A 27,441-nucleotide genomic window follows, 5' to 3' on the forward strand; every position below is an offset into this window, starting at 1 on the left:
AACGACCCATCATCCTAGCACTAGCGTTCAGGCCCTAACCTGTGCGCACTCTGCCCCCTTCAGGCCCCAAGGAAGGACCCCTCAAATCTGTGAAACTCTCCTGGCATGTTTCTCCTGGGACTGCCTGCTCCCTGGCCATCCAGCGCCCACAGCCAAGTCCGCTCCTTGGGGGGGAGGAGAAGAGACAGCCAACAGCAGCTTCAGGAAATGAATGAATCTATTAGCCTGTAATTCCAAACCAAAATGACTGCGTTGGCTCCTTCTCTGCCCCATCCATCTTGTTACCGGGACATGGGGAGCTGCGGAAGACTCCGCCAAGAAATTTATTAACTCGGATTTAAATAAAATGGTAATTTTATAACAGCCTTTTTTAACACAATTAAGGAATTTGAATTACTCACCTGAAAACTGCTGAGGAGCATAAATGTCACGGGGATAAATCAAGCCCAGGAGATTGGCATCTCTCAGCAGTCAGGTGACTAGCTGGGGGGCCAAGGGAGCCCAGAGCCAAGCCCAGCCTCCTCCCCTGCCCCATTCCCTGCCTGAGGAGGTACCGATGGCCGATGGCCGTATCCCAGTAATGATTTTTCGGCCGATGGATGGGCCATGGGAGAGGTGGGGAATTAAAAGGGAGGCATTAAATAAGCGCTCTAATTAGCTGCCGCTTGGGCTTGTCAGTGGGCTGGCCAGGGGCAGGGGAGGGAAACGGAGCCATCCCATCTTCTTATCGGTGCTTCTGCTAATCTCTAGGTACCTGTTTACATCCCTCAGCCACATTAGCTGCCTATATTTATGGTGTTGGGGCCGGTGGCCAAGCTCCCACAGGCAGGTGGTTAAACAGGGAGATGGGCCCTTGCTGGCTCCCTCCTCCACCTCACCCCCTCCCAGGCCTCTGCTCTGAGTGAGGAGAGGCAGAGGAGGGGAGGCCTGCTCTCGCCTCAGAAAGCCCTGGCGTGAAGGGACCGGGCTGGGGAATGAGCCCTGTTTGGGGTAAAAGCAGCCACTGTCACAGCTCCATTCTCCCTCAGACCCCCGAGTCTGGCCCGGCACACCCCGCATCCTCACCGCCGTCTTGGCTTTGGCGATGTCGTCAATCTGCAGGTGCAGGTCTTCGATCTCCACCTCCATTGCTTTGCGCGCTTTCACGGCTGCTGCACAGGTGAACTCTGACTCCTCCAGCTGGACAGAGAGCCACCCCCGCCCCAGGGAGAGATGTCAGCCATTCCCTGGGGGCAGGAGGGCAGTGCAGGAGGCTCACAGGGGCGAGGGAACCCAGGAGCTCTCCTTCTCCTCTGTTTACTTCAGACCCCAGGGCTGTGATGTGTTGTGTGTGTACCGGCATCTCCTCCCGTGACAGGGGTGGTGGATGCTAAGCCCGTCCATACCATCCTGGGCTTGACAGTCATGCATATAGCATGCGCAGACCCTGGGGAGTCTGGCTTCTCCCCACTTCCCTGTCACCTCCCTTCCTGAGGATTCAAGAACCACTGACAGGGGCAGGAGGGAGAGAGAGAAAGCTGATGGCTTCCTGTCTGCAGATACCTGGTTCTTCAGCTGGGCGATCTCCCTCTTGCTGGGTGCGTTGTTCTTCAGGTGGTCCAGCATGATCTGAGCATCGGCCAGCAGGGCCTTGGTGCGCTTCAGGTCTTTCCGGAGCCGCTTCTCTGACTCAAAGTCTCGCTGGTTCACCTGGGTGGACACCAGAAGCTGGAGCTCTGGGCTCTGCCCTGGGGCCTCCTCCTGTCTTCCCCAAGCCCACTCCTCACCCTACCCTCACTCTCAGAGATGTCTAATGAGCAATGACAGAGGAAGTGCCAGGATTATGCCAGCTGGTGAGAAACCCCAGTGTGCAGTGGATGTGATCACCCATCCCACAGGTGATGACAGCGGGCCCTACGGAACCAGCACCCCTCCTGTTCCCAGCTCTTCCTGCGGCAGCCAGCAGTCTCCACTCACCTGGTCACTGAGCGTGGCCACCTTGTTCTCCAGCTCCCGCTTTTCCCGCAGCACCTTCTGCTTGTCCTCATACTCCTCCTCGAGCTGTATTTCCATTTGCTTTAACTGGGAACAGGGGCCCATTCGTCCCTTCAGTGTCTGGTGCCAGCCAGCCCCTTCCCTGCTGGATCCTCCCACCCCGGGAAAAGAGTGGGGCAGCGCTGAGCATGGATGACCCCAGAGGGGCAGACCCTGAATTCAAAGTTCCTAGGGTTTCAAAGCGGCCTGGGAGGGAGAGGAGGGACGGCAGGCCATGCACAGGGGCCCAGGCCCGTGTGGGAGCCCTTGCTCCAGAGCCCTTGTGCCTGTTGCTTGGCACAGAAAGCAGGGGGCATTAACTCCTCAAGGGCCTGAGCTTCTCCACAGACCCTGAGAACACACATCCCAGCCAATGCCAGGATCCTGAGCAGAGATTCCTGGTCCTGAATAGCAATGGAAAATAGTGTGGCCAAGGTAAAGAAACAGAAAAGCCCTTACTGCAAAGCAGTGATGGGGGAACCGGCATTTATATTGGACAGGTAAGTGCCCATTGCTTTACCTTTTTCTGACATGACTGCCGGGCCTCCTCCACCTCCTCATCCCGACTCTCCATCTCCTTGGAATGGGTCTGCCTCATCCGCTCCATCTCCATCTCGAGCCGCAGCTTGGCCTGGAGGTGGGTGGGAGTAGGGACTGGGTTTCTTTCCCAGCAGCACCCTGACCCCTCCCCACTGCACCCTGATGGGCTGCTCTCCCCAGGCTTGGGAGCAGGGAACGTCTCCCTTTGCTCCCACCTTGTTTCTATGGCAAGTGGCTTCTCCAGAGAAGCTGAACTCCTTTACTAGCTGTCTGGCACAGGCCCAGAGAAGGCTGCTGAGGGTGGGGGCAGTCCTGTAGCTTTTCCACTTGGCCTCCAGGCTCTATCTAGCTCCCTGAACTGACATGGTAGCTCAGTGGCAGGCTGGATGGGCTCATGGCCTTCCTGCTGCCACGCACTCTGAGCCCCTCACCAGTGGAGTTCAATTAAGATCTGTTCTTGTGGAAAGTACCATGAAAGCTTAATTATCTTAACACTGTGGTTGGCACAGATCAGGTGCTCCCTCAATATTTTGTGAATAAGAGAAGGAATGATCGATTGAATTTGGGATCTTGTCCTCCTCTGGCCCACACCCAGAGGAAGTGTAGCTGTGGGGACGGCAGTGCCTTCCTCAGCCAAGCCCTCAGCACCTGCTCCAGCATCTGGATGGTCCCCGCCTGCTCATCCAGCTCCTCCTCCTGATCCTTGACCTTGGCCTCTAGGTCTCGGAGCTGTTTCTTGACCTTGGCCAAAGAGGCCTCATCCTTGGACTCTTGGGAAGAAATGTCCTGGAGCTCAGCCTCCAATGACACAACCTTCTGGGTGAATCCCGCAATGTCCATGTCTTTTTCCTGGAGCAAAAGAGAAGATGAGGCTGGCCCTGGGCTGGCCCGAGCCTGTGATGGGGTTGGGGTATGGATGATGGGAAGCCCCACGCACCTCCATTTGCTGCTTCAGGCTGAAAGCCTCGGCGAGGAGCATGTCCTTCTCCCGCTGCAGCTTCTCCCGCTGCAGCTTCTCCCGCTGGGCCTCCTCATGTGCCTGCGAGAGCTCACTGTCAAACCTGCGAGGGAGCGTGGCCATGGCGTCTCCATCAGATAAGGGAAGAGTCCAGGTCTCCAGCACCCAGAGGCCGCCAGGAAGTGGTGCCACAGATATGGACAGGACCCAAGTCAGGGGGAATCATGCAGCCTGAACTTGGGGCCAGTGGTCAGGTGACATTCAGGGGTTACAGGTCAGGCCACCTAGGCCCTGCTGAGCAACCTGGTCTGGGATGGGGTGGGTAGGGAGTTCATCAAACAGGTCCAAAGAGCCTTTTCACCAGATGGGCCTCAGAGGGAACCACAGACTGCTTCCAGGGAAGAGGTGGACAGACTCTCCTCTGGCATTAAGTCTCGACCTTTTCCCTTTCAACAGATCAAAGAATGGAAAGAGGGACCAGGGCGAGGGCAGAGCGGGCATCAGAATGGGTAGAAATGGACGTCCTGCCTTGTCTAACTCACTTCCTACAGTTCAGTTTGGCAACTTTAGATGGAGCAGCTGGCTGCTGCCCCACCTCTGAGCACCAGGCCCTGGCCAGGCCCACCTGCCCCAGCAGCACCCCTGTCACCCCCAGGACACCCCACACCAGGCTGGAGGCCCCAGTCCCACTGTGCCCAGCTGGCAGCGTGCTTCAACGGGCACACGGTCCACGGTCGGGGGCCTCTTTCTTCACTTCTCCACTTCCCAGCCTTCCATTTCCTGCCCAGTGACGCTACAGAAGGAGCAAATTGCTGAAACTCCTCTTACCACCTTCGCTGAAGAGCTAATCGGCTTCCTGTCGAAAATTGAACAGCTCATCCCCATCCCAGCTCCACATCAAAAAAAAAGTAAGAAAACTCCGGGCAGCTGAAACCTAATAAGGTGCCCAGCGGGGAGTGCAGCGAGACGGTAACTAGGCCGAGCTGGCACTGTCATGGGGGTGCTCTGAGCGGGGGCGGGGTGTCCCGCTAAGGGTGTGTGCCACAAGGTAAAAGGGAAGGTGGGGGTAAAGATGAGAACTAGGGAAGCAGAGAGTCACAGAGCTGGCAGGGAGAAATATAAGGCCTTCCTACCTCCCCTCACTCTCTGCAAAGCAGCAGACCGGCAGGCCCGAGTGAGCCCAAGAGGCCAAGGGTAACCCTGGGTCACTGAAAGGACTCAGCCCTGCCGTCCTCACCCCCAGGGGCGTGGATGTGGGGCTGCCCCTTCACAAAGGCAATTGGTGCCTCTGCTGAGAACCCGTCCCCTGCAGCGGGGAACTGGGTGCCGTTCCCACCCCCTGGGGCACCCTACTGTTCCCAGGGTGTGTGGGTTCCTCCCTGTTACTAATAAAGGCATCCCATTCCCATCCCCAGCCAGGGAAATTAATTGAGATTGGATTTTCTCCTGTGAGGGCTACACCTCCCCCCCCTTTGTGTCATTACCATAACGAGATGGAAGTGGCACGATAGTTCAATGACATTAGTCGGGAGAGTGTGTTTGTGTAGCTGAGGCAAGGGAGAGATGGGGAGCCAGGCGAGGGCAAGAGGCAGGGCCGCCGTGGAGTGGTTCCTGCACGGGCCCTGGCTGACACCCATCCTTCCTGGCCCCAGGCAGGGTGACAGCACATACTGAGGGGAGCATGTCCGAGAGCGAAGGCCTGAGCAGGCCGTCGGTGGGGCTGTGGTCTGCGTGCTCCTTAGGAGTGAGACCCTGACTCACATTCCAGGATGAGTGACCATGCAGGCAAAGCCCCTGGCCAAATTCAGGCCCCCTCTTCTCTCCTCCCTGGAGGGAGGCAGGGAGCCCTGTCTCGGGCTGCTCTAGGAAGTCCTCTGCGTCCAGGGCAGGGGACCCACCCACCTCCTCTGTTTCTTCTCCAGCTCGTGGTTGCGGACCTGCTGGCCCTCCAGGTGCAGCTTGGTGTCCTGCAGCTCGGCCGTCAGCCGCTGGCACTTCTTCTTGAGCTGCTGCAGGGCCCGCTGGCTCTCATCATTATCTGCCTGCAGGTCTCCAAGCTAGGGGGCGAGATGGGGTGCAGGGTCAGCAGCCATTGAGAGGCCCAGCAGTATTGGTCAAAGAGGTGAGGAGAAGGAAGTGGGTGAATGAGGGGGAGATGTGGGGATGAGGGATGAAGTCAGGGTCGTCCAGGGAACCTGACACTCTTAACAATAGTTTGCCTTTGGTTGTCCCCTGAACCAATAGGCAAACGTGTCAACCCTTCCCTATTGCTCCCAGGGCCTGCCTGGCTCCGGCCATTCCCTGGGCCAACATGTGGCACCGAGCCCCTCACAGCTTCTCCCTGCTCCTCCCAGGCACAGCCCACCACTCCCTCCTCCAGACTCACCCGCCTCTCCAGCTGCCTCCTGTTCTGCTGCTCTACCTCCAGCTTGTCCTCAAACTCCTGCTGGAGCCGCTTCTTGGTGAAGTCCACCTCCCGCACCGCTCGCTCATACTTCAGGCGCCACTCGCCACCTGTGGGGTGGGGGCAGACGAGGGAGGACTGAGTGGCTGAGAGTCCCCGAGAAGGGGCCGAGGGGACGAAGGATGGGGCAGCAGGTGGAGTCAGCTGGAGCGACTCAGAAAGGTCCCTGGAACGGTGGCTTCCTCCCAAGGCAGAAGGAGCCACTAGCTGGGAGAAGCCTAGAGAGGGTGATGTGGCCACGTGCGCTGTCTTCTCCCCAGGGACCGCCAGACCGTGGTCCTCAGACATCATCATTATCATGGCTGTTACCGCCCTCCACGATAATCGCCTGCACTTACTGGCACCTCTACTTTCTCATCAATTTATTTCACGTAGCCTTAAAACAGCCCTACAGACAGGAGACAAGGGGTGTGGTTTCCTAGGGGTGGGCATCAGAGCTTGCCACTCAGGCCACTTCCAAGTCCTCCAGCCTCCGACCCACCTGTGTCATCATCATCCACTTCCCCGTTGATCTCAGCTGCCCGGATGAGACGGGCCTCCATCACCTCCATTTCCATCACCTCCATTTTCTTCTTCAGTGCATCATACTGGGTCTGCAGAAGAGGAGGTTATGAGGTATGCCGTTCCACCCCCTCACTCAGTACCACCCGTGCCCCTGAACCACCGAGACCACAGTCATAAGCTTACCCGGGGCAGACAGGGGTTCTGGGCTGGTGGCAGAGGTGCCACCTATCATTGGGGGAGCAGTGGGCACTAGAGTGCGGCAGCCGCTAGCACGGTCCTGCCCTCACCTGCAGCTCCTTCATCTCCTTCTCAGCCCGGAGCCTCTCGGCGGTCTCCGCGTCCAGCAGCTGGGAGGCGGACTCTCCCGTGTTACGTTCATCCGTCAGCTCCGATGTCAGCTCCGAGATCTGGGGTTGGGGGAGGGAGTCGCCACCAGTTGAACTGCCTGCCTCACTCAGCTGGAACAGCAGTGGGGGGCCGCCTGGGCTGGGCACCCTGCGGAGGTGGGCCGGTCTGTCTGGTGCTGGGAGGCACTCACCCGGGTCTCCAGCCGGTCACTGCTGAGCCGCAGCTCATTCCGCTCCTTCTCCACCTTCTCAAGCTTGCTCCTCAGCTGCTGGATCTCTTCCTAGGGTGCAGTAAGGTGGGCAAAGTGAGCCAGAGGCACTGGGAGAGGTTGGGGCTCAGGAGCTGCACCCTTGGGGTGAATGAAGCTGGTGAAGCTTGGGCCGGGACACAAGGGAACTGGAAGCCACTGCCTCGCTGGGGCTCCATCCCTAGACCCTTCCCCATATGCTGAGGATGCTTGAGGTCTTATCCTAAGAGGATACCCAGGGGCTCAGCTAGCACCCCAGAGGGACACCTTCTGTTTGCTGGGCATAGTTCAAGGATACCAGCTCTCTGGACTAAACAAAGGAGCACCTGGGAGCCCAAGACAAGCTGGCAAAACTCTTGCCCACGTGGATGAACTACAGCCCTTCCCTCCTGGCAGCGTGGCCTTCCCAGGCTGTTACGTACGTCTTTGTTCCGGATCTGCTCCTCCGACAGCTGTACCTCAATGAGGGGTCGCACCGTGGTGAAGAGCTTCCACCAGGGCCAGTCCTTCACCCCTTTGTTCTTCTTGATGTTCTTCTGCACACAGCGAATGGCCAGGTCTTGGATCTAAGTTGGGGTGGGGCGTGGCACATAGCAGGCTCTCAGTCCTGAGCCCACCAGGACCCTCCCCACCACCAGCTCAGCTGCTGGGCTGCTCCTCTGGCCACCTGACCCCGAGTCAAACACTCCCTAAGCCACCCCTTGCCCCCAGCCTCCCTCCGTCCCTTAGAGAGTGGGCGGCAGACAGCCCGGCCCTGGGAGCACTGCACTGGGCGCTAACTGCTCCGCCATCATTAGGAATAATTTCGTCTGCTTTATTTGCTGCCTGATTATTTCCAGCACCCCGGCCTAGATGTGCTATAAAACCTAATCTTGCTGAAACACAAGAGTCGGCGGTACTGGCTGCTTTATGGACTTGCTAATAAGAAAAGAAGTCGCTGACGCAGCTCCTTAATCTTCGTGGAGCAGCCTATGATCCAGAGCCCACCTTTGCCCGGGCCCTGCTCCCCACCACCCTAGCCCTCGGACCAGGCCACACAGCCCCATCGCTGGGTACACGAGCACTCTCGCTGGCACCAGGGAGCTGCCCATCCCCTGCCCTGGCCCAGGGCATGCTGCCCCTGGGACGTCCAGCCTCTTCTCCCCCAGATAACGATAACTCATAGCCCCACGACCAGCCTCCTGGCCCGCACGTTCCCTCGAGTGTCCCTCCCCACCCGCCCCAGGAGCTCAGCTCTGCCCATCTAGGCTGAGGAGTGGGACGGGGATGTCCCTGGAGCAGCACCTTTTTCTTCTTGAAGTGCTGACGGGCCAGGTAGCCCCTGCAGGCTGCCTGGAACAGGGTCAGGTTCCTGCTGGTTTGTTCATCCCGCTGCTCCTCCAGCCGCGCCAGCGTGCCTGCCCGGAAGAACACCTGTGGAGAAGCGGGCCAGGTGAAGGTGGGAGCCTGGGCTGGGGGCAACCCGGCGGAGGAACAAGCAGCTGGCACAGAAAGCCAGCAGGCCCAGAGCGTGGCCCTTGGCCTGGGAAGAGCCTGAAAACCCTGGGGTCTACGAGGAGGGAGGAAGCAAGAGGCTGAGGGAGGAGGGCCAGGCTGGGGGCTGGGGAGGCTTTGGAAGGGGAGGAGAAAGGTGGGAAAGAGATGAAAGGAGAGGGAGGCCGGAGGGAAGGTATCTGGGACAAGAAGGACGTGAAGCGGCGGCCGGTCATATGGGGAGACGCCCCTCAGCAACACCTGTGGTGGCTTCTTCCCCCGGGGCTGCCAGCAGCACTGCCCACGCCCCTGTACCCACGGCCACTGCAGGCCCAACCACAGGCTCCAGCCGCCCTGGCCTCCAGCTGCCTGCGATCAGGCGGATGGTGGTGTATGTGTTTAAGAAGGAAAAGGCCCAGGATGCAGTGTGCAGAGAAGGGGGAGGCCGGGGAGCGGGCCCCTCCTCTGCATCCTCCCGGCTCCGTTTCATGTCGGACTGTCTCCTCTTTCATGTGCCAACACCCTGCCCCCACACGCAGGTTTCATCTCGTGAAAGAGCCAGTGGGGTGGGTGAGGGTTGGCCCAGGCGAGGGACCTGTCACATGGGTTTGGGGGCTGGAGGGCAGGCGTGAGAGGAACCAGCTGGATGTCCCCACATCCAGCCTTTCCTCTCACTCTTCAGTGCCCTGAGCTGGGACTGGGTAAAACGTTCTGTGCTAAGAGAAGAAGAGGGGGGAGACCGTCAGGTGAAAAAAAGACTCTAGTATCCTTGGAGAGGGCAAAGGCCAGCTAGGTATACATCACCTCCACCTTGCCCAGAAGACAGAAAATTCCCTTTTGTGGGGCAAAGAGAAGATGTGAACTCCATGGGAAACATTCAGAACCAATAGGCATGGTGTCCCCAGGCCTCCCTCCAGGGAAGAAGTGGGGAGAGAGCCCGCACTTTCTGCTGAGAAAGCTTTGCCTCTGGCAGGAACCTAGTCCCCCGAGGCTGGCCTGGGAGAAAGCCAGCTCAGTCCTCTGCAACATGCGGGGCTGAGCGCCTGGGATCTCCCGTGGGTCTCGAGCCCTACCTGAGCCTCCGTTTCCCACGATGCGTGAGCCTGAGATTCCACAGGGGTTGTGAGAGACTCAAGTCCCCTGAGAGGGTGGGCCAACATGCTAGTGGTCAGTCTGACTAGGCAGAAGTGAGGTGTCAGGCAGGGGGATGGAAAAAGGCCCAGAAACACACTGAGAAGCGAAAGGATGGTCTAGAGTCTAGAGCAGTGAGCCTCAAACCTTTCTTAACCGCTGTACATTTGTGGGGTTGAGTCTTTTTGAGTATTAGGTGACATCTCAGGGCCATCTCTCCCCGTGAAACACACCTATCCATACACGTTTTACAAACAACATCAGGAGGCTCTCAGACACCCAAACTTCCTTGCCTGAACCCTCAGGGTCCTGTGGGCTCAGGTTGAGACCCCCTTTCCTCTGAAGCAATGGGACAAACACACAGGGAATCCTCACTCACCAGCCAGTACTAACCACAGCCCAGAAGCCCTGAAACTTCTCTCCCAAACCAGATGTCAGCAAACATCTGACTTTGCCCCTAATTCTGCTCTGAGCATGAGTGGGCCCTGGGGTTCTCCTGTTTCAGCCAGGCACCTGGGATGATGCAGAGAGTCGGAGATGGCAGCTGGGAAGAGGACCAGTCTGTACAGGCCTTCTTCTATCCAAGATATACCTTGGAGGAGGTGCCAGCCCCAAGGCCAGCCAGCAGCGGCACAGCCTGCCAGAGATGACAGGAGCCCACCCAGGGAGACAGCAAGAGGCTGCAGTGAAAAATCTGACTGCAGGCTTCCCAGGGAGGAAGCTCAGCTGGCTGCTCCTGAGCTTAGAGGCAGGTGGGGAGCAGGAGAGCAAGAAGGTGAGCCAGACAATGGCAGAGACCAAAACCAGAAAGGTGACACGGAAAGAGGGTGAGACCACAGAAGGCACAGAGAACAAGGAAAGAAGCAGAAAATAACAGGATCTGAAACCAAGGAATACAGACCAGCAGGGACAGCCACGGCCAAAAGGAAAAGGAGAAACCAGGGGCAGCACAGACAAAGATAGAGGCAGGGGACAGGAAACGGATCCCCAGTGAGGGAGGGGGCAGAGGAACCAAAACCATGACTCAGAACGCAAAGCAGGGAGAACAGAGCTGACAAGCAATACGCAAGACTTTTTTGCGAGCATTCCCTTCCACCTCATACTCCCACGAGTTCCTTCCCTCTCTGCTGATAGATAGACAGTCCAGAACCCTCCCGGCGGCTCCCAACTGCTCTCCGTCCCACCTTGGCCCTTGAAGCACAAACGTGGATGCCACCTGTCAAGCTTCCCAGTCTCGGGAGAAAGAGGTGCCCAGGCTCCCTGCCCCGTGGGAGGGACGCTCGGCTGGCCCTTTGGTGTGGAGCGATGCTGCAGACTGGCACCTGGGGCCGGGTGTGCCTGCCTTTTATGCACGACATTCCATTCAGGTGAGGAATTCGGCCTGTGGACAGGTGGTGACGGCACAGCCTCACCAAGCCCTGCTTGCTCTCTGGGACCCTGGCAGCCCCAGATGACTCACCAAAGGAGGCTCTGCCTTCCTGCCTCTCCCGGCTCTCCCTTCTGTCTTCCCCATTCTCCACACCAGGACTCAGGCCGATTCAGGGCCACCTTCTCACCCACTCCCTCCTGACATCACAGAGGTGTTCCTCGCACTGAACAAGCCAGTTATTCAGAGGGAGGGAGAGTCAAGTTTGCTGCAGCTGGAGTATTTTACTTCCTGGCCCCCAGCCCTGAAGCGGGCAGCTTGAGAGGAACGGCAGCCCCAGAGTGGCTTGAGGGGAAGGGGGCTGGCGGGGGCAAGACCCAGCAGGGGCCCCAGGAGACTCCTGAAGTTGGACTGAGCAGGGAGCGCAGGAGGGGAGGGGCAGCCATCTGGACAAGTGTGACCAGAGAGTGAGGGCGGCTGCCTTCCTGTAGGGACAACTCACCCGGCTCAGGCCCATGCAGCAGCTGCTCTGCTCCAGGTCCAAGGACTCCAGCAGCTCCTCCACCGCCTACGGAGAGATGCCTCTGTCAGGGAGCCCGCCCGGGGACTCCCCACCTCCACGCAGGGCCTCGCCCAGTCACTCAGCCCTTCCCGTCCTCCGTTCAGTCCGCTATTTATTCAGCAAGCACTTTCGGTGGCTTCCGCAGCGTCAGGCCCTGTGCTGGATTCCGGGAATATAAAGATGACTGCAAGAGGAACACGCTATCTTGTTGGGGAGCGAGACAAGAAAATTGGTGAAGTACACAGAGGAGGAGGCATCTAAGCCAGACAAGGGAGCTGTGGAAGGCACCCGGAGGAGGTGTTGCTTGTGCCGTCTTTAGATACAAGTAAGAATTAGCCAAAGTAGGGGTGAGGGCATTTCAGGCAGAGGGACTAGCATGAGTAAAGGCCTGAAAGCATAAGACAGCAGGGAGCACCGAGGAAACTCCAAGTAGTTCAGTATAACTGGAGAGTGGGGCGGGCAGCAGTTAAGGGGCAAGTAGATAGGTGGGCAGGGGCCAAAGGACGTGAGCCTGTGTGCTCCGAGAGCCCCTGGAGGGTTCTCTCGGGGAGGGGCATGGTCAGATTTGCTCTTGATAGAAATCCCGCTGGCACATGAGTGGAGGATGCATGGACCCCTTAGGCAGGAATCCGTAGGAGAGAAGGCTAGAGCCTGACCCAAAGGGAGGAGAGGAGGGGCAGATGCGAGAGACCTTAAGGAGATGAAGCCTTGCCCGATGTGGGGGAGGGTTAGATGAGAGGGAGGAAGCTAGGGACACATGGAGGTTTCTGACTTGTGTAGTAATTAGTTACTGGTGCCATTCTCCAAGGTAGGCAATACAAGAGAAAGAATAGGTTTGGGAGGAGGTATAATCAGTTTGGTGTGAGCGTGCTGAGTTTGAGGTACTATAAAGGCGTACAGGTAGAGCAGCCCAGAAAGCAGCTAGATAGAAATGCACGTCTGGAGTGGGAGAGAGGCCTGGGCTAGAGGCATTGATCTGGGAGTCATCAATATATATGCGGTAATTGAAGTGATGGGTGTGAATGAGGTTGCCCAGGAAGAGGGTGTAGAATAGAAAACAGATAACGGCCAAGGAGGGAGTCTTAAAGAAGAGAGAGACCTTTACTTCAGGGGCATGTGAAAGAAGGGAAGCTTAGAGGGACTGAGAAAGAAAGAACAGAGAGACGAGGGGAAAACCAGGAGCGGCAGCAAAGAAGCTGAGCAGAGAATGTTTCAAAAAGAACAGAGCTGTCAACAGTCACATGTTGGCAAGAAGCACAGAAAAGTGCCCATTAGCTCTGGCAACATGGAGGGCGTGGGAGGACAAGACCAGTCCCAGGTGTAGGGGTGGCAAGCAGGCAGCTACCGGGGGAGGAATGAATGGCAGTGGAGCAGGCGCAGCAAGAGGAAACTAAGTGTCGACGGTGCAGGGCACGAGGGAGGGTTGATGGAAGGCTCCTTTCTGAACGTAACGTCTGTGGAACGTTTCTCCACTGAGAGAAGAGCCGGCGGCAGAGAAGGAGAGGCCGGAGGAACAGGAGAGAGAGAGGACGTATCGCTGATGGAGCAGGTCTCCAGAGAGACCAAAGGGAATGGGTTCCGAAGCACAGGAAGAAGGGACTGGACGAGGGGAGGGAGGACACCTCTCCCACCCAGACAGAAGGGCTGGGGAAGAAGGAGGCACCTGGAGAAGAGTGTACAAAGGCAGGAGGAAGTTGGAGCCTCGATTTTATTAGCGTTTGGAGGCAAGGTCGACTGCTGGGAAGGTGCAGTGGGGGAGGATTTGAGGAGAAAGATGGAGAATGGAATAGCAGAGAAGGAGCTCGGAACAGGGGCCAGGTAAGGATGGAGCACGTGGAAAATGGGGCCCAAGGGTCCAGTGAGCCTGGAGACCAGGAACCTATAGGAATTCAAGTCCCCGCAGTTGTATAAATTTCTCCCACAGCCCTTTGGGAGCCCCAAGCCGAGGAGAGCAGACGCCCAGAGGTGGCCCTTCAGGGCTGGGATTGAGCAGGGAATGTGCTATGGGAGGCTCAGGAGAGCTGAGGGTGATGAAGGCCGAGTGACCGGAGGGCTGGACCACGGCGTCGAGACTGAGAGGAAAAGGAAGTGAAGTCAGAAGGGAATGGACAGAGCAGAGAAAATGGAGTGGGGTCCAGAAATGAGCGGTGTTGATGGAGTCATAGAGCGGGTGTCCGGAGAGGAAGAAAGGGGTCAGACGCACAGGTAGGAGGCTGTGGTGAGAGATTTCAGGAGCGGAGAATTTCCAGGGATGATGAGGTGTTGGGTGTAGCCATGAGGGGGAGGCGGGAATGAAGGTCAAGAGTGAGAGAGAAGGGGGTGTGGGTGGGTCATCTATAGCCACACCAAGGTCACCCTGGACACTGGCAGGTCCCGGATGGAGAGGGTAGGGAGAAGGTCCTTGAGGCCTCCATCAGTGTGGGTCTGTGACTCGGGGGGCAGCAGGAGGCAGGCGGCTTCCTGCCCTGGTCTGCACAGCATTCTCTCTTTGAGGAGAGCCGTCCTAAGGCCTGAGATGCCTTCCGAGTCAGGCTGAGTGCCTGAGGCCAGAGCACGGTGCAGGAGGGTTCCTCGGCTCAAGGAGCCCTTTGGCTCTCTGAGGAGTTGCCTCTGGGGGTCAAGGTGACAGCCAAGAATGGCAGGGAGACATCCCTTCACACAGCCAGGAATTCACCAACCTGGCTGACAAGGGGCCTGCCCTGGGAGCCTTAGGCTCACCCTGGCACCAGGAAGGTGTTGCCACATCAATCTTCCTCCAAGGAGGGATGCCTGCCCCTCCCCTAGACAGCTTCCTGCTGAAGGAACTAGGCCCTGGTGTGGAGGTCAAGGCTGAGGGGCCCGGGTGCTACCAGTGGGGCACCCAAAACACTAGTTCTAATCTGCCACCTGGGAGGCTCTTGGGTGATTGTCTGGCTCACCAGAGAGCAGACACCCTCAGCTCGGGCCTTTAAAGGGGGTGGCTCTTCTGTGATTCCTACAGTCCGTCCGTGCCCCGGGCTGCCTTCCCCCGACCGCCATAGCCTGGCTGCCATGTGTCCCTGGCCTGGCCCTCGTTGGCCCAAACCAGGCACCTGAGCCAGGGCCAGCCTGGCTCTCTCTAGGGGAGGAAGGGCAGCTGCCTGGAGGGGTCTGAGCAGAGGGAGGAGGGTCTGGCGGGGCCGTGGGGACCCAGACCTACCCGCTTTTCATCCACCACAATGTAGTTGCGCCCGTGTTTCTTGGTCAGGTGCGGGGCCAGGACGTCGAAGCGGCGGCGGAACTCAGAAAACACCATGTGGTCAGGGTAACCTAGGGAGAAGGCGGCCCGGAGCCAGGCCCGTCAGCCTCGCCTGCTCCCAGAGCCCCCAACAGCCACTGGTGCCCAGGCAGAGTCACCTGAAAGGGAAGAGACTGCGGGGGGAGGAGAGCCCGCGGTCGAGGTCACCCCGGGAAAGGAGAGTGGAGAGGAAGGAGGCAGGGGCGATGGACAGGAGGCGGGAGGACAACCGGGCTGCCCCATGCTGGGACGGCAGGGATTAAACAGGGAACAGGTTCTTTGAGAAGGAAGCAACTTCCTTGTCAGTGAGGATGCAAACGGGGGACGGCTGACCACCTGGAAGGAATGCTATGGAGATAAGAGCCTGGATGACCCCTAAGGTGCTTTCTAGCCTCCAGGTCTATGACTCCGTGATAACCCAGAGAACGATGTCTTGAGGACTTAGTAAGAAAAAAAGAAAAAAGAAAATAGGGCATCGGAGAATAGCAGAGAGGAGAAGTGCAAGGGCTTAGGGTTGGAATCCTGCCCTGGCTCTTGCTATCATGTGACTTTGGACCAGTCACTCAACCTCTCTGAGTCTCGGTTTCCTCATCTTTAAATGGGGGCCTTACCACTTACCCCGCATGGTAGACATGGTGCTTAAATGAGAAAATGTGTAGAAAGCACAGCTTGGCTCACTTGGTGGGTGTTCAGAAAGGGCTCCCCTCCTGTCCCTTTCCTGACCTTGGGCCCTAGGCCAGGTGACCAAAAAGGCTTGTAGATTCCATTTCCCTAAAGAGTGTTACCTCTAACAGAGATTCCCTACTGTCTGGGCTTGAGGCTGGGGCAAGGTCAGAATTGTGGCCAGCGAGAGGTTACCCTGAGGCACCCCGAGGACACCAGAGCCCACGGCAGTGGACCAAGAGACCCACTCCTATAGAATCACAGAATTTCAAACCAAAAGGAGGTCTTAGACCGGATATAACTCAGCCTCCAGACGTGGAAACTGAGGCCTGAGAGGGGGAGTGACTGGCTTGCTCAGGGTCACAAAGGCTGCGGCTGGAGGCAGAGCTGGACTCCAAACCCAGGCTCCTGACAACCCGTCGGGGGCTCGCTCCACCTCAGCGGCCTAGCTGGCTCTGGGAAGCCTTCCAACTGCGAGATGGGGCTGATGCATGTGCCTGATGATTGAAACAGGAGGCAGGGGCCACTGAGGGGCCAAGACAAAGTGAGCTATTGATTGTATCTGAATTGCAATTAAATTGATGGGCCAGGATAGCAGGTCCGGATGCCTGGCATCTTAATTAATCATCAGCGCTATCGATGGTGGCTGGGGGCTGGGGGAGGAGAGGGGGTCTGCTGCTGGCCTCATCGATCTGCTTGTCTGAGTAAGCACATTGATTTTGGTTCGGAGTGGTAACAATCTGGTTTTGAAATAATAAACAGCAACTCCTTATCAAGACGTGGGGACAGATCGATGATTTATTTAGAGCAGGCCCGCTTCCTGGCTTTGGCTGCTCAGGAAAAGTGACGGTGCCCCTGTGGAATGCCTCAAGGGGACCTGGCTGTGGGTCGGTGGGAGCCTGCATGCTCTTCTAGCTAAGGGAGAAAAGGGCGGAAACCTGGCAATTCATAACTTTTCAGGCAAAGGAAACCCTACTCAGAAACTGGTCTGGGGACTTCCCTGGTGGCGCAGTGGTTAAGAATCCGCCTGCCAATGCAGGGGACACGGGTTTGAGCCCTGGTCTGGGAAGATCCCACATGCTGCGGAGCAACTAGGCCCGTGTGCCACAACTACTGAGCCCGCATTCCACAACTACTGAAGCCCACGTGCCTAGAGCCCGTGCTCCGCAACCAGAGAAACCACCGCAATGAGTAGCACCCACTTGCTGCACTAGAGAAAGCCAGCACAGTAACAGAGACCCAGCGCAACCAAATATAAATAAATAAATCTTAACAAAAAAAAAGAAAGAAAGAAACTAGTCTGTTTAGGTCAAATCCTGCTCTGTCACTCATGCGCTTTGTGACCTTGGGCAAGCTACTTAACCTCTCTGAGCCTCAGTCACCTCATCTGGGGATGATACTAGTACCTACATCTCATGAAGTTGTTGGGAGGATTAAATGAGTTACTGTGTGGGACGAGTTTAGAATAGTGTCTGGTATACCGTAAATGCTCTAAGGATGTTAACTACTATTGTTATCGTCCTGTCTGGCCCCTCGTCCAGGTGGGTCCATAAAAAGGGTCTGTCTGAACTTTCTTGGGAATTTTAAGTTCTTCAGAAAGATTTAGTACTTCATTTCTCATTGGGGGGCTGGCCCACGCTTAGAGGCAGTTGCTCCACGAGGACACTGAGTCTGCTGCTGTGGGCAGAGCTGACCCGTCCAAACCAGGGAAGGCGGAAGGAGGGAGCTGTGGGAACAGGGCATGTGGGCTGGGGAGGGGAGGGGATGAGGAGGGCTGGAATGTGGAAGGGAGAGGATGGTCAGCAGGCTGGCAAGAAAAAGAGAAAGGAACAGACTGGGCTGGAGAGATGCAAGGAGAGACCCCCAGAGGAGGCAGCAGCAGAGAAGAGAGATCTAGGGCCAGTCGGAGATGGGGGGGAGCAGCACCCCTCTAGCCCCACAGGCCCTGTTAGGGAGGTGGGGAGGGGCAGGGGCAGCGCTAGGAGGGAGAGGTAGGAGTTGAGAGGGAAGGGGCCCCACCTTGGCGGTACATGCGCATGGCATCAAGCAGGCGGGAGCCTCGAAGCTGGGCGCGGAGCAGGGGCGCATCCAGCTGCAGGAGCCCGGCCTCGCAGTGGTCTCCGGGGGGCAGGTCCAGCTCACTGCTGCAGCTGACTCTGCGGGAGTGGGCGGAACGGGGCTCCCCGGCCCAGCCCTCTGCCACAGGCAGGAAGCAATGCACGAAATGCAGCTTTGACTTCTTGATGGTGTCAATGAGGGCGTCCTGCCAAAGGGGAAGGGACAGCCTTCAGTGGGCTCTGACAGCCCGAGCCAAGAGACCAGGGACTGGCGCCAGCATCTCCACTCTGTGCAGGATGGCAGGTGTCCCACCCCTGGCTGGGCAGGACGTGCTAAGCCTGGACAACCCTTCCCGTACTAGGCCTGGGTGGCCACTCACAGGGGGTAGCACTGCATGAGGACCCCACCAGCAGCAATCAAGGTGAGTGGCATGCTGAGTGGGCACTGGCGACCTGAGTGTGCCCAGAAGGCCCCGGCCACCTGCCAGCGGTCGGGAAGTGCCCCAGGGCCTGCACTGGCACACTCACCACCTGCAGCTTAATCTGGATGCACAGGGACTTCTTCTTGACAGCCGCCATCCCTGTGGTGAAGGTCTTCCGCATGCTGGTGGCCCGGCGCAGCGCCAACTGCGAGCCGCCCTCCAGGCCAGCAATGGAGCCTGAGAGCACCGTGGCGCTGCCCGCCCGGCCCAGAAACAGGTTGCTGATGATTTTTCTGCCAGAGGAGGGGAGGAAAAGGAGGGAAAGAAGTCACATTCAGGCAGCAGTAGAGGCCGTTCCTTTTCCCAGCTCCTAGGTCACTGTGGCCAGGGGCCTGGGTTATCTGGGCTGGGGCTGCACGTCCCCCACCCGACAGAGACACTACAGAGAAACCCTCAAACAGCAAGAAGAGAAAACCGGGGTGGGTGGACGGAGTGGTGTTCTTACTTCTGGGAGTCCTGCAGGAGCCGGGGGGCGTTCTGGGTGGCCGGGTTCTGCTTGGTGTAGCTCAGCCAGCCGGCCGTGTTGTACTCCACCCAGTTGGTGCCATGGCTGTGGCCCAGGAGAAAATGGTGCGGTTTGCTGCTGCGCAGGAGGGGGCTTTGGCCTGAGGGCGGGGCAAGCAAGGTTCAGGTCATCAGGGCACAGGTCCCCCAAAAGCCCATGGACTCAGTGAGCCCCCCAGGCAGTGCCAACTGGACCCATATATACATAAATGGGTTCTCAGGAGAGGAAGCAGAGGAGCTGCCCTCCAGGGGTGCCACCTACCTTTTCGGTCACCTTCCTGGGGGCCATAGTAGGAGAAAAGGCGCTCCAGGAGGGCGTCCTCAGTGGCCCCTGGCACCAGCACCTCCTCTTCCAACAACCATAGCAGGCCCTTCGCCTCATCGGTGCGGGCCAGCGAGCGGACCTATGCAGAAGGAAAGAAATCCCGCAGTGTCACGTGGAGCTGTGTGAAGGGGGCTAGGACCTGTGGTCCCAACCGCACACTATAAACATGCTACACAGATACACACATTACAGCTCCTGCCACTCATGGCTGACATTCTGTGGAGCAGGTGGCCAGCAAGGAGAAAGAGGGGCCAAAAAGAGATCAGAGAGAGAAGCCCACGGCACAATATGATTCCTAGGACCTGTGTCCTAAGTCCCCAAAGACTGAAGGCTTCTTACTAACGCAAGCTCACATCCAGAGCCTCTCCTCCATCCTCAACCCCTTGGAGAGCAGGGGGGCTTGGGTGAGCCCCACGTTGCCCTCACTCTCTGGGCATCACCTCCCATGCAGATTAAAGGAGATAAGGTCTTTAAGGCCCTGAGCACAGGGCATGGCCCAAAGGAAGCTGTCAATAAGAGAGAGCTGTGATTAACCCCGGTTCCCCGCCCCGAGAGGGGAGAACACAGAGAGGGGAGAACCCAGAGAGGGCTCGGAGCACTGCAGGTGGGGTCACTACAGGGTCATAAACTCAAGTGCCAAAAGCCTAAGACAGTTGACTTAATGGCTGTGGCAGCCAAAATGGGCAGAGCTGGGGTGACTGGAGAGCAGGTGTCCCCATCTAAAGGGAACAGCCACCACTCAGCAGCAGCCAACTGCCGTCCTGGAAGAACGTTGGCCTAGTGTTGGTAAATCCTCCAGTTTTTCAAGAGAAGGTGGAAATACTGAATTCTGATTTCTAATTCCCCATGCAAGCCAAACAACTAGGTGTGAAGGTGCCTTTTCTATGGAATTCCCAGGTCTTCCTTGGGCAAGGAGGACTCTGGCCTGGCCTCTAGGGACTGGGGACAAGTGAAGTAAGAGAAGTGCCCTTTTCCCTCTTTGACCCAAGCTGCCCAAGGGAGTCTGTGTGCTGACCAGGAGGACACAGAAGGTGGCCAAGGACCGATGGGCAACTAAGGCCCCCGAGCAGCTGGAGCTGTATGGCAGGAATGAGCAAGAAGCCACTGGAGAACTTCCCTGGTGGTGCAGTGGTTAAGAATCCGCCTGCCAATGCAGGGGACACCGGTTCAAGCCCTGGTCTGGGAAGATCCCACATGCTGTGGAGCATCTAAGCCCGTGTGCCACAACTACTGAGCCTGCGCTCTAGAGCCCACGAGCCACAGCTACTGAAGCCCGTGTGCCTAGAACCTGAGCTCCGCAACAAGAGAAGCCACCACATGGAGAAGCCCGTGCTCCTCAACAAAGAGTAGACCCCGCTCGCCACAACTAGAGAAAGTCCACGTGCAGCAGTGAAGACCCAACACGGCCAAAAATAAATAAATAAAATAAATTAAAAATAAAAAATAGAAGAAGCCACTGGATGGTGAGTGGCAGGCTGGGCACTGAGGGGTCCCCATGCCCAGAGGTGCAGCTGCCCGATGCTGAGGCCCCTCAGAAAGGGGAGAGCAAAGGAGGGAAGGGATGGCCAAGCCCCATCCAAACACACTATCTGACCCACCGCTGTTCCTAAGCCAGCCGGGTCAACTTTCCTACACCTCCTGGGAATGGCAAAGGCTCTCGAGGGAGGCCTTGGCAGGGGCCTAGGTGTCAGGAAGAAAAGCCAGCTTCCCTGGGGAGATGTGGGACTTGGGCACTTTTAGCATTTGTCCCAGGGGGACACTCGCTCTCCCGGGGCCCCACCCCCTGGGCCAGGGCCTTCCCGCAGGGAGGAGGGAGAGAGAGAGGTGGGACTCAAAGCAGAGGAGGGAGATCAGCAACCTGGCAAAAATGCCAATTCTCCAATAAAGCGCCTTATGCAACTTCCCTAATTGAAGACAATCGCCAAATGCCAAGTGCTCATCAGGCAGCCAGTCCCCCAGGCAGCAAAGTGCCCAAGACGCTTGCCCAAAGGGTGACAAAGCCCATCCCCACGTTGAGGGGCGAGGACTCACACCCACACAGCCCCTCAGTGGGCATTTTATATCTGGGTACTGTTTCTGTGTTTGGGTGAATGCCACCTCCTCGCCCTGCTCTGCTAGGCTGCATCGGTCCTCTACTTGGGGACAATAGGAGGGGATGACTATGTCCCCTGGGTCCAGCCAGGCCCTCACCACTGAGGAGGTGGTAACAGGGCTCCTGGCAGACACACTGGAGGCACGGCTGGGACAGGCCCTGAGCTCAGACACCCATGGGTGGTGCTTCCCACTGCACCAGGGCAGAAGGAAGTGCCACCTTCCTGGCCAGACTGGCTGACAGCTGAGGGAAAGGGTGCACAGCTCGAAAGCGCTTGGTGTCTGGGCCTGACTGCTGGGCCCCCCAGCCCATGGTGCCCCCACCCAGCAGCAGCTCATATGGGGAGGGCTCTACCAAGGGAGAGGAATGGGAAGGGCAAGAAAAGGCCAGCCCAGGCCCTCCCTGGAATTCCTACCAGGGACTGATGGGAGGCCTGGTCCACGGCGGCCACAGAGTCATCCGTGGCTGGTTCCAAGTCGTCAAACGCCAGCTCGATGTTCTCCTAGGAGGGAAGGTGGGGAGGTAGTGAGCACAGGGCCGTGTGTGGGGTGCAGCCCTATGAGCAGGCCAGGTGGGGAAGCTGGGGTCAGCAAGTCCAATGTCCCGTCCGAGCAGGAGCTCCCCTCCAACAGCCCGACTGACAGATGCTCACCACCTCTCAAGGCACCGCATTGCGTCTTTGGACAGCTAACCTTCTCCTAACCTCCTTTTACAGTGAGCTAAAGTCACGTACACACTCCTGTTACTCCCACCTGCTGTTTAGGCTATGTGGAGTAAGCCCACTCTCAATTTCACACACTGATCCTTGAAATACTTGAAGACAACTGTCATTTTCCTCCTGAATCTTCTCTCACCCAAGATAAATATTCTCCCCAGCTCGTTCAACTCACCTCCACATGAGGTAGGATTTCCAGATCCATCTGGGACATCCTTTTATGGGGGCAGGGGGGCTAAATAATCAGTCACCATCCCAACAGCTCAGGAGACAGGGAAGGCCAGGCCCGACACACGTGAAGGCAGGAACTGCACGGTGGCAGTTCACAGGGCCTAGGTGGGTGCCTTGAAGGCGGGCAAAGAGGGGCTCCCAGGGACCCTGAATGCATCTTCGGCTTCTTGGAGAGCAAACTCTCCATAAAGAAAGAATGTAGCCTGGGCAGGAAAAGCGTCCTGCTCCAGAGACCACAGGGGGACATAAATGTCAGAGGGTAAAGGGCTGGGAAGGGAGCAGCCAGCAGGGAAGGGGGTACCTTGCTGCATCCACAGATGCCTCCCCCGCCACTGAGGGTGCCAAGGCCAGAAGGTGAGCCTCGGGGTGTTAGGCGGCAGGGGCAAGGTCAAGTGCTACCTCCTTGTATCTTTCCAACTCCTGCACAAAGGTGCGCTCATGGAACAGCCTCTGCAGCCGGTCCTGGGCGTAGTTGTGGCACAGCTCCTCAAAGGAGGCCCCGCGGGCCGACCCACCCTGCTCAGGGTTCTGGAAGCCGGGAGTGTCCACAATCATCATAGAGCAGAGCGAGTGCTGGCTGGACTTGAGAGCCCTTCACAGGGAGAGCCTGGGTCAGAGCTGCCCAGGGCAGTGCCCCCGGTGCCCAGGTAGCTCACCCCGCCCCCATCCCCATCCCCACCCAGGTGCCCAGGACCCGTGGGGAGGACTTGCCTCTCCTGCCTGCAGGGACAGCGAGCCCTCTGCTGGTGGAGGATGGCTCTGCCTCAGCAATCACACAAGCACAAAGGCATCAACCCCACCTTTGTCAAGGCAGCAAGATGAGAGCTCCTAGGCCCTGCCTGGCACTCACCTGTTCACCAGGGAGATGAGAAGCGTGAAGAGCTCGCTGTAGAGGCCGGACGCCATGCCCTCCAAGCACTCCAGTGCACTCAGTTTGGGGCCTGTGGGCAGGAGGGTCAGTTCTATCTCCAGGTCCCTGGGACTCCCCACCTGGGTGTGCTCCCTACCCACCCAGGCCAAGGCAGCATGGAGCCCTGGGGCTGGGCCTCTCCCCCTAATGGGAGCATCTATTCACTCCAGGAGTTTGCCCACCCCAGAAGATGGCAACGAGCCCAGGAAGAGGCCTCCAATCACATCCAGCAGCCAAGGGGCTCAGGTACCTGTGCCGTCCCCCAGGCTGCTCTCCTCGGGGCCCTGGCGGAAGGAGGTGGAGCGCTGCAGGGTGCCGCCCTGGTGCTGGTGCTTGAAGATGGCCGAGGACAGCTCTTCCAGGTTGCAGCCCAGCAGGTACGCAGCCTTCTGGGCCCACTCGTGGCGGGCAAACTGCCTGCGCCCAGCTATGGCGTAGAAAAAAGGATCTGACATCGTGGGTCTTCCTCCCTAGACTGTTTGCTAACCACTGTGCCCTTCAGCTCCCTTGTTCCCATAGCACTAGGGAGCAGGCATCTTCCAGAGGGAAAAAAAACGAGCCCTGATGACACCAGCAGGGCTTCAGGCAAAACAGGGAGAGCCAGCAGCTGCCAGCGCTTCCTGTGTCCCTTGGGGTTGGAGAGAATGAGCAGGTCCTAAAAGAGGAGGTAACTCCACACTGCGGCCACCAGAGGGCTCCCAATCAGCTGCAAAAACCCCTTTAGAGGGCTTGGCTCCAGGTGCCAACGTGGGGAAGGACAGAGCATGAGCCAGCCCACCTAGGATGAACACAAGTACTGCCTGTGCCTGGTGGGGAGTATCAGGAGAGCACTGGTGTCTCCCCCTTCCTTGGACGCATTAGGACCCTCCCTAATGCGTCCGCCAGGGGAGACCGCAAACATCCACTGTGGCCCAACAGTGGAGAGGCGAGAAAAAACTGCAGGGGAGAGGGAACAGCCCACGCGGGCAGACGCGCCTCAGCCGACACGTGTCTAATCGCGGCAATTAGGGAAAGCTAACAAGAAACAAGGTTTTACCTTCGGCAGCTTCTGTAAGGCAAAGGACCAGCATGCAGCATGCAAAGAAAAACAGCATGTTAGCAAACAGTCATCAGCTGAGCCTGCCAGGCCCAGTGGAAGGGCCCGGGGTGGGGGGGGGGCTTTGGGAAGATGAGCAGGAGAGAAAACACAACCCCATTCAGACTCAGAAACACAAACACACACACACACACGCACACGCACACTCACAGCCTCAAAGGAGTATGTTTATGGATGTGATCACACTGACACACAAGGAAAGAGACCTGCGAAGACTTTCTATCACACACACATGTGCACACACCACCACCCCTAGAAAATACTGGAAGCTCTGAGGAGGTAACAGACACTGCTCAACAAGGTCCATGTACTGACTGACGCACTCAGAGCTCTGCACCTGCAGTCAGCGCTGAGAAGGGTTACAGGAAACCTGCACTGTTACCTCCTTGGAGTGAAAGAACTTCCTCAAGACACAGCCACACAGCCACCCACCTGCCCACCTACAAGTGTGGAGACAACTTCTTTAACTCAGAGCCTGCTTCCTCTTTGGCAGGGATGTAACCTGCTGGGATCATAAGGAACCTAACACTCAGACTCATGTTCCTCCATGCACCCACCCACCCTCCCACCCACCAGCGCTTCCTCACTCCTGCTGACAGCCTGGGGCCCTTCACATCCCAGAGGAAGATGAAGCCAATGCCCAAGGTGCTGTTCAGAAGCAGCATCCCTTTCCCTAAACCGGAGGAGAAAGGGGTGAAGAGGAGCTCAGAGCACCTGACCATCAATGTAATCCCAGAGGAAGGCAAAGGAACTCTTCCAAGCCAGACCAAGCTCCAGCCCTTCACAAGACCCCAAGCACTGATGCTGAAGCTGCAGCTCATTCAATACCACGGTGCCTGCTGCCCCCTAGTGGCCTCTACCCTGACATGCAAGAGGAAGAGGCACCTACTACCAAACCAGTGGAGAGAAGGGAAGATTGAGGGGAAACTGGCCTTGGGAAGCCCCAGGAAGCAACACACCCTTCCCCACATAAGCCCCACGGAGGGCATCCTGAGAGATTCCAGGATCTGAATACAAAACAGGTAGAAGCAGCTATTCCTGGGACTCTGAGAAGCCCCACTGCCAGTAAGCACTCTCTCCACCCTCCACCCTGGGGCTTCTCCCAGGCCAGTGTCCTCTGCTATGATAGAACAAGCCCAGCCCCCAGAGAGAGCCCAGGGCAAGCACCAAGATGGGGCAAGGTGGCCCCTACACCCCAGGATGGGGTCAAGGTCAGTTACCCGCTTGCTCCTCGGGGGCCTCTGTCAGGAAGGGAACAAGAAGGAGAGTTATTCCAGGGGGACTGCTCTGAGTTAGTGCCCTTCTCTCTCCCCTCAGCCTCCAAACCCCCAAGCCCCCGGCCCTTCACAGTGCTCCCGGTCACTGCCACCTCAGTCCAGGCCTCTGGCCATCCTTGGCAGAGACGCTTCTCCGGGTGTTTGGAGACTTCTGCTCTGATGAAGGGGACGGGGAAGAGGCACAAGCCAAAGAGGGGTGTGTGATAACAGGTGAGTCTGTGCTGGGCCAGGACAAACTGGGAGTGGACAAACTGGGCCCCCACAAGCTCTCCCAGGTGACCAGCTAGGCTGTTGGGATCCAATGCAGGTTACCTTTGGTGGCGCCTGCAGCCCCCAGGTGGTAGATGGCAGCCAGGATGAGCCAGCAGGCTTTCTGTTCGTCGGGGGAGATGCCCAGCACCTTCATGGCCGTCTGGAGCTTGCTGAACTGCTGAGCCGCCTTCTGCTTCTCCTCAGGCTGCAGCGACAGATGGGCACACTGGCACCGGATCTCAGAGGGGCTGTCCCTCTGGTATCCCCCATGCTGCTGGACCATCAGGGCGGCCAAGCTAGAGTAGAGCCGCCCAGCCTGGGCTGGGCTCCTGCTATTCCCATGAGGCACTCCAGGCCATTCCAAGCTTCTCCGACCCCAAGGCCCAGGGCTGCCAACCCGTCCCCATAGGCCCCTCACCTTGGCCAGTGGTACAATCCCAAACACATTGTTCTCTGCCAAGTGGTTCAAGTGGAGCTCTGTCCTAGGGGTACAAACGAGGCATCAGCACAGTGCTTGGTCCCCACGCCAAGTCCATCTCCCTGCCAGGCTGGAGACAGAGACTCCGCTTCCAGACTCAGTTCTGTCTGCCCATCATGTCCTCCTGTCAGGCCAGCTGCTGTGGCCTTTCCTAATTGGCCTGGACACCAGGCCAGAGCACTGGCCTCCCTAGGACAGGTCACAGACAGGCCCTGGTGAGAGTGTCCAGACAGACCCCTGGAAGGGAGCAGGGAACCTGCCTGAAGGGTGAGTCCAGCCAGGACTGAGACCATGCCCTCAGTGACAAGGAGAGCTCAAGACAATAGTGCCCTGGGCTGCTTGCTCAGCCTTATCATTTATCCTCTTCTCAGTGGACACAGTCAGCAAGCCCGAAGGTCTAAAGGGAAGAGCCTGGCGGAGGAGCCAACGTGGATGCAGGGAGGCCAGCATGGAGGGCACGGGAAAAGGCTTGGGCTTTTGGCCCCTGTGTGGACTCAACACCTGCCTAGCCCCATACTAGCTGTGTAACTGTGGGCAAGCCTCTGACCACCTGCATCTCGGTGTGCTTTCCTCTCCAGATCTGGCTTCCCAGGAGCACAGATCCTAGCTAGGCCCTGGGAACGCTGAAGGGTCAATGGTGCCCCTCACATATAGCCAGGTCCCCCATGCCCGGGGCCAGGGAGCTCCCGCCGGGCAGGGCCTATGGCTCATTCATCTCGCCATCCCCAGGGCCTAGCTCAGAGCCTAACACATGGCAGGCATGAAATAAACCGGCACGGGATGCAATCAAGTGGCAAAGCCCAGGAGCTGTCAGTGGGTGGGAGCCCAGAGCACCCTCCTTGTTCCCTCTGTCCCATCTCACCTGAGGGTGCCATCCCCACAGGCCAGCAGGTAGTAGAAGATATTGAATGTGGCCTCACCGGCTGGGCGTCGTGCCACACGCAGCTTCTCCAGAAGCATCGTCTGTGGCACAGCATAGAGGGTATGTAGGCAAGGAGGCAGTGCCAGGTCAAGCTTCTCCCACCCACACCAGAAAGAACCAAGCCCGTGGGAGCGAGTGGCTGCATCTGATTTTCCAGGTGCTCAACCAGCGGCCAGATCACCTCATAGTCAAACCTGGGGCAGACATCAGAGCCAGGGAAGAACACAGGCCCTGCCACCCTGCCCAGCCTCCAGGCACAGTCTTCTTGGGGAGCTGGACACTTTGTGGTGAGATACTTCATTAGCATGGAAGGGAATCAGCCTTGGCTGGGCCTTACTTTACTGACAGGCCAGCCCTGCCTGGGTGAATCAGCCTGAGAGAAACCCCTGAGCAGGGGCCAGGGCCCCAACTAGGGTGTGGGCAAACCCAAGATGGGCAGGAAGCTGAGCCGTGCCCCATACAGGGCAGGAGGCACGGGGGGCAGAATGTGGAGGCTCAGGGCAAAGTAGGCCAGCCCTGCCGGGCCCAGGGTCCATTTCGTTAGGGAAGAATCCCAGGAAAATCAGGTGCAGGAG

General features: G+C 58.0%; 1 protein-coding gene across 26 annotated transcripts in view; it reads right to left on the bottom strand.

Moving 5' to 3' along the window:
- MYO18A (myosin XVIIIA) overlaps positions 1 to 27,441 on the bottom strand; it is a 96,624-nt gene that overhangs the window by 16,709 nt on the left and 52,474 nt on the right. For 21 of the 26 annotated variants that reach the window (XM_082372660.1, XM_082372656.1, XM_082372655.1 and 18 more), the window contains 26 exons: positions 26,807 to 26,907; positions 25,885 to 25,948; positions 25,527 to 25,671; positions 23,092 to 23,289; positions 22,782 to 22,872; positions 22,331 to 22,523; positions 21,401 to 21,487; positions 18,831 to 18,972; positions 18,510 to 18,669; positions 18,111 to 18,297; positions 17,545 to 17,788; positions 14,785 to 14,894; positions 11,547 to 11,612; positions 8,359 to 8,487; positions 7,497 to 7,640; positions 7,018 to 7,107; positions 6,767 to 6,886; positions 6,457 to 6,568; positions 5,898 to 6,025; positions 5,414 to 5,568; positions 3,491 to 3,614; positions 3,202 to 3,402; positions 2,534 to 2,644; positions 1,957 to 2,061; positions 1,543 to 1,689; positions 1,066 to 1,179 (listed from right to left, as the gene is read on the bottom strand). In XM_082372660.1, the coding sequence (XP_082228786.1) occupies positions 1,066 to 1,179; positions 1,543 to 1,689; positions 1,957 to 2,061; positions 2,534 to 2,644; positions 3,202 to 3,402; positions 3,491 to 3,614; positions 5,414 to 5,568; positions 5,898 to 6,025; positions 6,457 to 6,568; positions 6,767 to 6,886; positions 7,018 to 7,107; positions 7,497 to 7,640; positions 8,359 to 8,487; positions 11,547 to 11,612; positions 14,785 to 14,894; positions 17,545 to 17,788; positions 18,111 to 18,297; positions 18,510 to 18,669; positions 18,831 to 18,972; positions 21,401 to 21,487; positions 22,331 to 22,523; positions 22,782 to 22,872; positions 23,092 to 23,289; positions 25,527 to 25,671; positions 25,885 to 25,948; positions 26,807 to 26,907 (3,468 nt within the window). The remainder of the gene's footprint in view (positions 1 to 1,065; positions 1,180 to 1,542; positions 1,690 to 1,956; positions 2,062 to 2,533; positions 2,645 to 3,201; positions 3,403 to 3,490; positions 3,615 to 5,413; positions 5,569 to 5,897; positions 6,026 to 6,456; positions 6,569 to 6,766; positions 6,887 to 7,017; positions 7,108 to 7,496; positions 7,641 to 8,358; positions 8,488 to 11,546; positions 11,613 to 14,784; positions 14,895 to 17,544; positions 17,789 to 18,110; positions 18,298 to 18,509; positions 18,670 to 18,830; positions 18,973 to 21,400; positions 21,488 to 22,330; positions 22,524 to 22,781; positions 22,873 to 23,091; positions 23,290 to 25,526; positions 25,672 to 25,884; positions 25,949 to 26,806; positions 26,908 to 27,441) is intronic. The other 5 variants (XM_082372657.1, XM_082372651.1, XM_082372666.1 and 2 more) reach the window with 1 other exon arrangement.

The sequence above is a fragment of the Balaenoptera borealis genome (assembly GCF_965194805.1).
Source record: "Balaenoptera borealis genome assembly, chromosome: 20".
Classification (NCBI taxonomy): domain Eukaryota; kingdom Metazoa; phylum Chordata; class Mammalia; order Artiodactyla; family Balaenopteridae; genus Balaenoptera; species Balaenoptera borealis.